General features: G+C 43.9%; 1 protein-coding gene across 1 annotated transcript in view; it reads left to right on the plus strand.

Annotated features, from left to right (window-relative positions):
• LOC102157112 overlaps window positions 1–12701 on the plus strand; it is a 173016-nt gene extending 160315 nt beyond the window's left edge. The window contains 2 exon segments of the mRNA XM_038563119.1: window positions 11205–11223; window positions 11225–12701. Of these exon segments, the coding sequence (XP_038419047.1) occupies window positions 11205–11223; window positions 11225–11590 (385 nt within the window). The 3' untranslated portion in view covers window positions 11591–12701.
• The last annotated feature ends 580 nt before the right edge of the window (window positions 12702–13281 follow it).

The raw sequence follows: 13281 nt of genomic DNA on the forward strand, positions 1-13281 counted from the left end.
CCACTAAGATTTTCTCCTGTGCTTTCTTCTGTATGTCTCCTAAATTTTGATCTATGAGCCATTTTTAGTTTTTGTTTACAATGTGAGGTATGGATCCAAGTCATTGTTTTGTTTTGCATACGGTTCTCTGGTTCCAGCATTTTGAATAATTCTATATCATCTCTTTGTACATGTGCTATGATAAGCTTGGTATCTCTGTGGTCCTGTTGAATGGTTGTGCGGCCTTTTACAAGTCTCTCTGACTTTCCATATCTCAGTTTAATAATATGTAAGATGGGTATCATAGTTACTGGCCCTATCTATCTGAAGAGTTGTTCTAGTGATCGACTATACAACTATACTTATAGTTGAGATAAGTAATATCACTCATGGCTTTTTTTTTCTCTGAAATGTTGGAAACGTGAACGTCAACCTTGATGCTTCCTTCCCCATCATTGCCATGCTCAGGTACTTCTAGGTATTTATTGAATCTGTTGTCTCCTTACAACTCTCACCCCTACTGTCCTCATCAGGCAAGACTCTTTGCTCATCCAGACTATTGCAGCATCCTACCAACTGGTCTCCTGCCCCTGGATTTGCTGCCCTTTTGCCTGACTTCTCTGCTGCCTCCAGGGTGAATCATCAAACCTTGTTGGTTGGGTTATCTTCTGCTTACACCGTATCATCCATCCAAGTCCATGCTCTGGCCCTGCCTCTGCTCTAGCCTCATCTCCCACTGCTCCCTGCTGATATTTTATGTGTAGGATCACACTCTCTTCCTACCCCCTAACTACCCAAGCCCCTACAGACACATGTTGCTCACCTCCATGAGCCTGGACTCTAGCAGTGAGACTTGCCTCTTCTCTGTGTTCCTACTGTACTCTGGGAGCTACCTCCATGCCCAGAGTGTCACGTTGCCTTTACCACATCGCACTTTAAGTACCACTTGTGTCTCTCCCGTCAAAATGTAAATAGCTTAAGAAAAGGCACTGTTGCTTTATGCGTTTTTATATTTTGACATCCAGCATAGAGTTGGGCTCAAAGTAGAACCAAGAGTTATTTGACGATCTAAACATGGTATCAGAAGTTACCAGGGGCGAAATGGCCATTGGAAATCATCCAGGTGAGCATTTCCTCACCCAGACTCAGAGCCGATGACTATAGAAAGTTTCTACCCATGTCTCTGGAATGAGGGAAAGGGCCGGAATTAATGTAAGGCCTTACTCTTTTGTCTTGGCAGGGATCATTGGTGGATACTATTTAAATAGGAGGGTAGGAGGTGGAGGGAAAGGTTATTAAGAACAGTATCTGAGAATGAGACTATGATTATCTCAGTATCTCCCCACAAAATACTTGTTAAAAGGAAAAATAAAAACTAGAGTAGAGAAGATGCCGGGGTGGCTCAGTCAGTTGGGCATCCAACTCTTGATTTCAGCTCAGGTCGTAATCTCAGGGTCATGAGATCGAGTCCCGAGTCAGGCTCTGTGCTCAGCAGGGAGTCTGCTTGAGATTCTCTCCCTTTCTCTCCCTCTGTCCCTCCCCCTGGTCACATGCATTCTCTCTCTCAAATAAATAAATAAATCTTTAAATGAAATCTACAGAAAAGATACACAAGAATGTGAATATATTTACTACCACTGAACTATACACTTAAAAATGGTTAAAATGGTAAATTTTGTGTTGTGTCTATTTTACCATGATAAATAAAATAGACAAGAGGAAAAAAACTATATGGTAGAAAAACTGGACAATAAATACCTTAATCGAGTGGTCAAAATTAACATCACTAATGGTCTAATGGACACCATGGGCCTGTAGATGTGAGACCTGAGAAGGGCCCCTTAGCACTTACATAGCATTCCAGAAAAAGTACATAACCGCAATCCAACCATGGGGAGTCACGAGGCTGACCCAAATTAAAGGTCAGGCCATACAATAACTGGCCTGTATTCTTGAAAAATATCAATGTCATAAAAGGTAAGGACGGTTCCAGGTTAAAGCATGACAACTAAATGTCATATGTGAACCTGGATCAGCTCCTGCCCCACACAAAAAAGAAGTTTCCTTCTTCCTTTCCTTCTCCCTCTTCTCCTTGTCTTCCTCCTTCTTCCCCTCCTCCTCCTCCTTGTTTTTAAGCAAAGCACTTTATAGAGATAGCTGGTAAACTTGGAATTTTATCTATTAGATTAGAATAAAATGTATTCCTTTTCCTGAGTGTGCTAACTGTACTATTGTTATGGTAGAGGCTCTCCTTGTTTTTAGGAACTACACACTGAGCTGTGTATTTGAGGGGAAGGTGCACAACCTACTCTCAAGTAGCTCAGAAGTAATCTGAGTTAATGCTAAAGCCCATGTGGCAAAGTGTTACAAATGGATGACTCTGTATAAAAGATATGCAGGCATCCTTTGTACTGTCCTTGCAAACTTTTCCTTAAGTTATGAAAGTATTTCAAGACGAAAAAGTTTTTAAAATTGCCTGGGGATTGATGCAATAAATGTCATATCCATACAAGGTCATGTGTGGCAGCGATCAAAAATAATGAAAAGAAATATATTTATCAATGTGAAAACAAGTTCCTGACTTAGAATTGATTGAAGAGAGCAGGTTGCAGTACTCTCTTGGTTTTATTCAGAATAAAACAAAAATCTCCTTTTCTGAAGAACAGTCTGGAAAGATGTGTACCAAAATGTCAGTGCTGGTCATTGCTGAGTTAGGAAATAAAGGGTAATTTAAATGTTCCTCTTTAGATTGATCTCTGTTTTCTCTTCTTTCTACACTGCACATGCATTAATTGTGCCACAAAATTAATTAGTAAATATTGTAAAGAAACAAAGGATACAAAAAGCTTTGAAGCCATGCACAGGCGTGGACTGATGGGGGGCCCTCTGAGCTGGGGTATTTGTCTTCTTCAGTCACCTCTTTTCCTGGTAGAAGCTTGACATTCTACCAATTTCCAACATCACCCTGTGGTGATCTAAAGAAGAAAACCCTGTATCCCCCATCCTCTGTCTCCTGCGGCTCTGCCTTCTTAAGATAGAGCCCTCAGAGAGTCATTCTGGTGTATTGGGTATTCTAGATTGCTCTTTGTGTATTCTTTGTGTTTCTTGCCACCAGGTGGATTTAAGGTAGGTATTTTCAGCTGCTTGTTCCTCCCAGTGTCCCTAACTAATGGCGAGATGCTGGATTTTAGGGATGTCCCTGAGTGTTGTGCGTAGGGGAAATGTCACCCACCTCCTTCTCTTGCGTTCCCACCTGCTCTCAGCAGGCGCAAGAATGATCACTACATCCTGGCCTGCTGAATTTGAGGGCTTGGAAGATGGAACAATCTCGCTTTTCAGAGATGCCTTCTTTGAAATCTCTCACTCTAACTTTGCTGCAGGTCCTGCAAAGACAAAAAGCACGACAGTTATGATATCGTTAGTGTGTAGGTTAAAAGTTTCTCTCTCCCCTCGTCTGTCTTGCAGAGCCATCTCTAATGGTTGATTCAGCTTCTGGATGTCCCAGAAAATCGGATCATCGTCTACCACATTTACCCTTTAAGACTATGTTTTCCTGTTAATTGAGCATAATGTCACGGTCTTCTTATTTTTATTCAAAATGTTTTAATGAATTTGTTCCACTTCCTTCATTTTCTTGTCTTGAGTTCTTCATCAGCGCCTTTAACGTTCAGTTTCTGAACACAGATTTGGAGATTTTTGCTTATTATATATTGTACCTCTTGAGACATGTTGGATTTTCTTGTCATTTTGACACTGATTTACCAGAATGAACTTCCTGCGAGAACACTGTTGCGAAGAAATTGTTCTGCTCTGACAGCAGATGATTGTCATTAGTTTTGCTCAGTTTGGGGACCCGGCGCATACGCTGTGGAAATTGCAGTGGTGATGATCTGCAGTCCACTGGGTCTGGGCATTTTCTTAATGTGAGCTACCGCCAGCTCATTACATCAGCTTCTTATGTTTGGAGATAGGCAACCTGGTTTAAAAATATCATTTTTATTATTTATTTTTATATTGCCAAGTGACAAGATAAGCACAGCATGGAGTAAAGGCTTGCTTAGATATTTGTTCAGTCTCATGTCTTCCTGGACCTTAGTTCTAAGGACTCTTTCTTGTTGTTTTTTTCTTGATCTCATTTGTCCTTTAAAATAAAGCCAATATGTGCTAAAACTAACCGAAGGAAAAACTCAGTATTCCTCAGGTCATGCTTGTTCAAAATATCCCTTTCATCCCTTTGGGAAATAAAACAGCTTAAAAGTTTGCAAATGAATTTATTTGCATGGTCATTTCCTTTAGGTTTGGAATCATATTCTTGAAGTACTTGGAAACCCTGAACCTAAAATTATACTCTGCTAGAAAGTGGGAAAATAGCCCCAAAGACTAGAAGGTAGTTGGAGGAGGCCCCACTTTTGCTATAGGTGCTGTTACTATCAAACACTGACCTTTGTGAGATGTGGAAGCCAATCAGCCAAGAAGGCACAGATTTTGGTCCTTTGAACCCTTCCTTGAATGTCTCTGGAGCCACAGCTTTTCATCCCAGTTTGCTGCCACCTGGCCCAGTTCTCATGATCCCCTTGTCTCCTCACTGGTGCCTCTACATCCACTCCTGGCCTTCCGCAGCCTGTTCCCTAAAGGGCTGTGCTTGAAATGCAAATGTGATCATGACTCGGCTTCCCTCTAAAGCTCCACATGGCTCCTCATTCTGTTCTGGCTAAAATCCAGTTTGTGCATGATTGGGCCTAACCTTCCTCTCCCACGTCATCCACCACCATTCTTCCGCTCCAGCCCTGTGGTCCTGCCACAGGGCCTCACTGGCCTCCCTTCGTTCCCTTAGAAGCTCTGTGCTCCCACCTGCCTCCATTCTGGGGGGGGGGGGGGGGGGGCTCCTTCATTACAGCATCTCACACGGCCCTAGCTCTCTCCTGCTGAACAAACCTTCAGTTTGTTTCCACATATTCATTATTGTCTCTCTTTGATTAAGCTCCACTTGAGAAGAGAACCGATCACTGCCATGGTGCCAGCACCAAACCCAGAGATGTGGTTAAGTCAGAAAAACTCAAGATGTGGTCTAGGTCAATTTGCTGGTTTCCATCAAAGAAAATTAACTCCACAATTGGGTGTGCTTACACCATTGCCACAGACCGACCAGGCAAGACTTTGTGCCTCTTGAGTAAATTCCCTGTCTGTTATAACAATGCAGCAAGCATTAGTTCAGTTCTATAGTATTTACTATGCAAGTTACATTGGCTCAAACTTATTCTGACTCAGTTGCAGGACCCATCCTCTCTTCCCTTTCATTTGAGTCTTCCTCGAAGTTTCTGAAGTGTGGCAGCCGCCAAGCCTCATCCAGCCTCTGCTCTTCCTTTTGCTGTTGTCCGCTGTCCCAAAACCAACAGAAGGAACAATCCAGAGGCCTTTCTCCACAGTTCCCCTGGGAGATCACCAGCGTCCACACACTGGCTGGTTACCCGGGTCCTTACACATGGAGTCTTCCCAAAGTAAAGGAAAAGTTTGGCCCAAAGATGAATGTAAGTCTCCACCCCTAGAGGCCAAAACTGTTCACAAAGGTTCAAAAACTAAACAAGCAGCAATAACAACAAAAAACTTTAAGTTTTAGAAATCAGCCAAGACATATAAAATACGCATCACCTTATTTAATTTACACAAAAGTCCAGGACTGTGTTATTATCTCTGTTTTAGAGATGAGAAAACACTGAGGCTCTGGGGACATTGACTCCCCAACACAGCGCCAGGGCCACGATTAAACCCAGATCTAACCATGTTTGCTCTTAACCAGTGCAGGCTGCCGTCGGTGGGAATGGCTGACATTGCATACGATTAATTTCAATGAGCTCTGTTGTCCAGAATCATCCTGTAAAGGCAAAATCATCCAATAGGCTTGACTGAAGATAAAGTATTTATAGCAAGACACACACTGCATTCCTACGTGTTAGTTTTATCATCTTAATCTCTTAACTTCAGACATGCTCACATGTAAGGTATGTTCCCCCAAGTCTCTATTTCTCCTTGTAACATATAACCTACTAACACCACCTGGGCAGGGGCCTCCTCGTGCAGACTCCCCAGAGCTGATATCCCTTTCAGCTGCCTGTGTGATGCTCTTTGAGGACTTGGCATGGCCCTAAGGTCATGCTGCCAAGCTTGTGCTTATTCTTAGTTTCAGGAGGGTGGGATAGACTTGTTGCCAGAATCCTGCTCTGGCATTCCAGGTAACTGACCACAAGCTAAAGCCAGTTCTGCTATTTATAGTGAGTGACAAAAATAGCCTCATCCCTTTAAAAGGTGCGCCAGTGCCATATGCCCGCTGGCCTCCTACCATCTGAAAGATGCTTCTCTCCAGACCTCAGATGGCAGCAGGGCTTCTGATACAGACCCAGAAGCACCATGGTGCACACATCTGCTCCAGGGGCACCCAGAGCATGGGGAGACACAAGTGCGGGGCTTTGGCACAGGAGTCAAGCTAGAACCTAGTTATGGACTCAAGGAATGAGGCAGGAGCTTAGGAAGAGGGGAATGAGGTGACGCTGACTCCAGTTGTCGGAGTTGGGTAGAGTCAGGGTAGGAACATGAGCATCGCTTACCTCTTCCTGAGCCATGACCCATCCACAGACCCATTGGTCCCAGCCTTGGGCTGGGACTCAGTCTGGGTGTGAAAGGTTAACGGACCCAGCTGAAAGGGCTGGAGTGAGAGTAGAGTGTAGGCAGACCATGTTCCTCCCTAGCTGCACGTAGGTGAGCAGCTTACTTTGTCTCTCTGAGCTGTTTCCTTACCCAAAGCGGTTGGCCTAGAGAAGCCACTGCTGTGCCAGGTGTGTGCCTCAGAATCCCCTGGAAGCTTGTCAAAATCAGGATGCCCAGACCCTTGCAGACTGATTTGGGAGGTCCAGGGGGATACTGGGAATCTGGTTGTTTCCTAGGTTCCCTAGGAGATTGTGATCCACACCAGTGTTGGAGGGCCCTGTACTAGATGAACACAAGGGGTCTTCCCAAACATCCCTGTGTTCTAAAGTTTACCCAGTTGGCGATAAGAAAGCACAGATGGTAGGCATCTGCCTCACACAGTGATTGGGTGGCATCGGAATCAGACACTTTATCAGTCACTTGCTGCACCCCAAGAAATAGCCAACTGGGAGCTTACCCAAAGCCAGTTTTTCATGTGAGTTCACACCCTTCTCCATTGTCTCCTGGGCAACCCCTCCCGCTCATGGCTTAATTACCATCTCTCCCAGAGGTCACAAATTGGGGGCCACAAAGACAAACCTAGGCTAGCCACACACAAGTTTTATTTAGTCTGCCCAGTATTTTTTAAAGTCTATTTTGTGTAGGGTCAGACTGGGTATTTACTTTCTGGCTCACCACGAGCCCACCACACCCGAATGTGGCACACCCATCCAGCTTCAATCCTTTACATTACCTGCCTAGACCCCAATTTTAGATTTAATGCAGTGTCTTTACTCCTGTGTCCAGCACCGACCTCTCTCTGAGCATTGGGCCCATATACCCACAGGTCTCTTGGGGACAGAATCCAGTTGTGTATTTAATGGAAGACCTGGCACATTGGACAGGGCAGGGTAAACATTAGTGATATTATTATCCTTACTGTGCACCTCCTCTTGTCTTGTGGGCACCTCAGTTTATCCTAGTGTTCAAAACAGAGCCCAGGACTTTCCTCACCTTCACCCCCGGTCTCTTCACGTTCCCTCTTTCCACAAATGAAATCACCAGAAAGCAGGCCCTTCATCTAGGGCCCTTTTGGGCCCTTTTGTCTCCTTCAGTCTGACTTGACATCAGACCTTGTGCAAAATCTCTTTTGGTTCCATTCCATTTTCTCCGATTCACTGTCACTATCCTAGCCCATGCCACTACTGCCTTTGCCAGGACTGTGGTAGTTGCTGGATTATTCTCCTGGGGACATTATTGTTTCTAACCCATTGCTCAGTTCAAAGCCACAATGCTCATTAAACAAACTTGATCTTGCCTCAGCCTTGCATACAGCCCATTTACTGGCTTTCTGTTGGCCCAGGATAGATTCCCAACAAGATCCTCCCCGGTCTGGCTCCTGCCTTCTCCCCAGCCTCCTCTGGCAGTCTGTGTTCCAGCCATCTGGGACTTGTGTTATCCCTGGGATGTGCCCTACTATCTCTGGCCGCTGGGCCCTTACATATGCTGTTCCTCCTCCTGGAGGACTCTTCCCCTTACTATTCATTTAAATAGTTGTGACATTTTATTTATGTTCCACTTAGCTCTTACTTCCTCAGAAAGTCTTCCCTGATACCCAAGATTGAGTCAGGCCTCCTGCTACAAGCTTGCAGAGCCCCTGTGCCTTCCCTGGCATAGCATTCATCACACGGCAACATGATGGCATGCTCTCTAGACCAAGAAAGGCTACACGAGGGCAGGAATAGTCACTCTCTAGGTTGTTCCCTGCTCTCTCTTCTATGTCTAGCACATGTATGGAACAAAGTAGTGCACGAAGTGTGCTAAAGAAAGGGAGAGAAAACAAAGAAGGGAAGCATGGAAGAGGAACCAGAAAGGAAGGCAACTAGCCACTCCTTCTTTCCAAAGGGAGGACAAGAGTGCACACATCGCACCCCCCAACCTCAATCTCCTAAAATTAGAGAACTTATGAGAGCAGGAATTCTCTTACTCAGTGCTGTGCCCTCAGTATCTCACAAAGAGTAAGTGTGCTGTGGAGGTCATTCTAAGAACGTCTTGACCTAGATTATAACCCATAACATAACCAGTCAGAGAACTACTATTTTTTTGTAATACACCTTGAGCAATGACTTAACTCTTCAGAGTATGTACATATATATATATGTACATATATATATACATATATAAAGTCTGATAAAAATTCAAATCTTAAAAAAAAAAAGAAAGAAAGAAAAGAAACAATAGATAAATTTTACACCAAGTACCCTGTTATTACTACCAGGGAAATCAGATTGGATTATGAACTTGCCAGTAGGAGGTCTGTTGTCCAAACACAGTAACACTGACTTGCAACACTTAAGGAAAATGTAATTCTTAAAGGCATAGAAACACTTAACATGCAGTTCATCTGCTGGACTCAAATGGAGATTTGGGCTACACCATCTAGTAAGCCAGAATGGAGGAGAAAGTGTGAACTTTGGCCCTTGAGAGCCGGAAGTTTGGGCCTAAGCCACTACTTACTGCGTACTTGCCTTTGACTTTTTTCCCTGTAAAATGGAGAAAATGAGACCTGCCTTGCAGGGTTGTTTGGAAGATTAAATATAAAATGTAAAGCACCTGGCACAGCCCTGGTGACCAGGTGCCCATAGATGAGACTGTTGCAAGTACCTCTGCATTTCAGTTATTTAAGGGTATGATGGTTTGGCTCAGAGATACAAGGAGCTCATGAAATACTCCTCTCCCTGTGGAAAGAGGCATTATTTCTTTACTGTCAGTGTCCTAAAAGAATGAGAAAACCAGTGGCAGAGAAACAGGAAAGCAATAGCAACAAAGAAGCATGGGAATGAAAATCCAAGAATTGGATTCTCACTGGATCTTGGAGTCAAGGCTTTTCTTTCCTTGTTTCCCTTCTCCCTCTCCGGTATTCCTGGGGAAGCCTCCTCAGTGAGGGTAACCAGGGGCGGGATCCTAATGGACAGAAGGAGTTTTGCTTTTCTAGGCTACTCATCACTCCAGTGCTTTTTTATTTTTTTATTTTTAAATTTATTTTTTAAAATTTATTCATGAAAGAGAGGCACACAGAGAGAGGCAGAGACATAGACAAGGGGAGAAGCAGGTTCCCTGTGGGGAGCCCGATGCAGGACTCAATCACAGGACCCCAGGACCACGACCTGAGCTCAAGGCAGATTCTCAACCACTGAGCCACCCAGGCATCCTACTCCGGTGGTTTTTTTTTTAAATAAAATTCATATTCAGGCATTTTTAAAAATAACTTTTTTTTTCTTATTTCAAAGGCAAATCGTGTTCATTCTGGAAAATTCATACAAGCAAAAAGAAGAAAAAAGTTAGCCAAAAACTCCACTGCTAGATGACTACTGAAAACGTTTTTTGGAGTCTATCCTTTCAAATTTCAAAATGTTTTCTAGGCAATAAGTACATCAACCAATATGTCTTATATGACACATGAGATCAGATGGTACATACCATTTTGTAACCTGATTTTTCTCACTGAACAGCTTTCTTTTTTTTTTTTTTTTAAGATTTTATTTATTTATTCATGAGAGACACACAGAGAGAGGCAGAGACACAGGCAGAGGGAGAAGCAGGCTCCATGCAGGGAGCCTGACGTGGGACTCGATCCCGGGTCTCCAGGATCACACCCTGGGCCTAAGGCAGGTGCTCAACCGCTGAGCCACCCAGGTGTCCCTCTGAACAGTTTTCCATGTCAGCAAAGGAACATTATCTAATGTCACCATGGGCGACATCAGCAGGTGCCTGGGGTGGCTGGCCGCAGGTATTTGCCGTCCCCTCCCTGGGTGCAGACTGGTGGCTTTTCTGTGAAGAGTGATTCACTGAACGACTTGGTAGTCAAACCTTTCCGCAGCCCCTGATTGTTCCCTTACAATGAATTCCCACATTCATAGTTTATTTTCTCAAGAAAAGAAAACAGTAAGACAGTGCATTGAAAATGTTTAGGTCGTAAGTGGGCCTTACAGGTAGCGGTGGTGGGGAGACTGTCATTCAGCATTATGCTTTTATTTCTGATCCTGTTCAACTTCCAAATTTATCTCAAGGCAACCTCATTTCTAGTCAACTGACTTAAAAAATAAATAAGACACAGTCACTGTCCTTTAAAGAAATGATAATCTAATAGCACAGATAAGAGACACGGTAAACATCTGTATAAGTGAGTTTTCTCTCTCAATTTGATGCCAAAGTTCCTCAGCTATTCGCAATAAGAAGAAAGGATAAGATGGAATTGATAATACTAATAATAGCCCATGTTTGATGAGCGCTTATATATCTAGGAACTGTTCGTGTAGGACGATGCTCACTGATTTCTACTGCTAGCCCCTGGGGTAGGTGTTATGGTTATGAACATTCTGTTGTATAAATTGTGATACAAGGTAGTGAAATAATTTGCCCAGGTAACTCAGCTAGTGAATGGTGGCCCTCTGAGGCTAGAGCCCTTTACTCCGAAACATATTCTTGGGCTGGGATAGAGGGTCACAGGAGCCTGGAATAAGCATTGTCATTCAACCTTCCAGATACTGCGGCCTGAAAACCCAGCTTGCTGACATCTCCCATGGTAGGGTTCATGGTGACCAATCAGTGTACCTTCCACAAACCCATCGGCTTTCCTCAGGTCCCAGTGGCTGCTTTGGCTGTGGAGAAAATGGGTCACTCCAGCGTGCATTACCGCCTGGCTCTGTTCCCACCTAAGGCCACCAAGGAGCTGCCTTCTGTCAATCACTGGGACCTCAGTGATGGCTTTTTCTTTGGCCACCCCAAGCTGGACCATTTGGAATCTTTAGCCTGTGCCACTGGGTCTTCAGTCCATGTCTTTGTAAATCCAGCCACCAGCAAACCAATGGGCCTTCCAGAAGACTTCAGGAAGGGCCTTCTGAGGCTAATGAGTGCAGCTTCTGTGTGAATCATCCGTGGAAGTTTGCTCATCAGAAAATAAAATTCTGTTTATCTTCTAAAACGTTTTCTTTAGATTTCCTTGGCATACCTTTTAACCCTCAAAATGACTGTCAGTTCCTTAAAAGTTTTTGTAAACAGAGTCATCTGGCTCCACTGATCAAGCGTCTGTTTGTGTCCGGCCAGGGGCAGAGTGCTTTACACAGAGTCTCCGCCAGACACCCGGTAGGGCAGGTAGTACTCTTATGGCCTTTTTCAGAAGAGGAAAAGGAGGTTTGCAGAGTCGAAACAATTGGCCCAGAGTCCTCCAGCTGGGGAGTCCATCTGATTCTCAGTCTCCCGGGTGTGCTCTCTTGTGTGCACCTTTATGGCTAATATCCTAGCACCACGGCCACACACGTCCCTGGGTTGGGATCACCACCCATCTGATAGGACTGGTTAAATCTGCTCAGCTTCTTACTGGTAATAACGATGTAACCTCTATTTTTTTTTTTTTTAAAGATGAGAACATAAAAAAGAAAAAAAACCCAACAATACCTTTCTTTCATGTATTTAAAACAAGCAACCCTCTGACAGTTTTCTGATCCACAACTTCGCTTACTCACTCCAGCCATGGGCAGAAACCTAAAAGTAAGCACAAATAAGTAGTGTCTGCAGCTGAACCGTGTAAGGACCCTGCTTCGCATACTAATAAAAATGGTTACCTTTTGCTGAGCACTGGCTTTGTCAAGTACTTTCTGGGCATTTCCTTGATCAATCCCCATTCCTCTTCTCGGAGGTAGGGATTACTGTGGCCATTTTTCAGATGAGATCGCGGAGGTTTTAAAGTGAATTTGCTAGAGTAGGAGAAGGAGTTCTAGTCTAACCTTTGCCTGAATCCGGGAAAGGGAGAACCACAAGCTGACTCTCTCTGAGCCTCAGTTTCCACCTCTGAAAACAAGACCCCACATGACCTTTTTCAGTTGGGGCTCTGGATGGTTTTTGTTTTGTTTTGTTTTTGAAATTGCAGAGAGCTCTTTTGATCTGCTTTTGAATTAAGTTCTGAATCCCTGCTGCATATGCACAGGGCTTTGTGAATGTTGTCACCACAATAAAACAACAACAACAACAACAACAACAAACAGTGCTGAGTGTGATTCCTTTGACATTTAATGCAGTCTGTTTCTTCCAGTAGTAGATCCATCTTGCATAGAACATTTTGCACAAGAAGGGAAGACTATGAACCAGCAGCCAGTATCCATAGGCATGGCCTGCCTGAGGGGTCCCACTTGACCTGCTCAGAAAGGGCCTTAAGAAAAACTCCTGAGGTCAAACTCTCCCTCTTTGCAGATGACATGATACTGTATGTAGAAAACCCAAAAGACTCCACCCCAAGATTGCTAGAACTCATACAGCAATTCGGCAGTGTGGCAGGATACAAAATCAACGCCCAGAAATCAGTGGCATTTCTATATACTAACAATGAGACTGAAGAAAGGGAAATGAAGGAGTCAATCCCATTTACAATTGCACCCAAAAGCATAAGATACCTAGGAATAAACCTAACCAAAGAGCTAAAGGATCTATACCCTAAAAAGTACAGAACACTTCTGAAAGAAATTGAGGAAGACACAAAGAGATGGAAAAATATTCTATGCTCGTGGATTGGCAGAATTAATATTGTGAAAATGTCAATGTTACCCAGGGCAATTTATACACTTA

This window comes from Canis lupus, chromosome 18 (assembly GCF_011100685.1).
Source record: "Canis lupus familiaris isolate Mischka breed German Shepherd chromosome 18, alternate assembly UU_Cfam_GSD_1.0, whole genome shotgun sequence".
NCBI classification, from domain to species: Eukaryota; Metazoa; Chordata; class Mammalia; order Carnivora; family Canidae; genus Canis; species Canis lupus.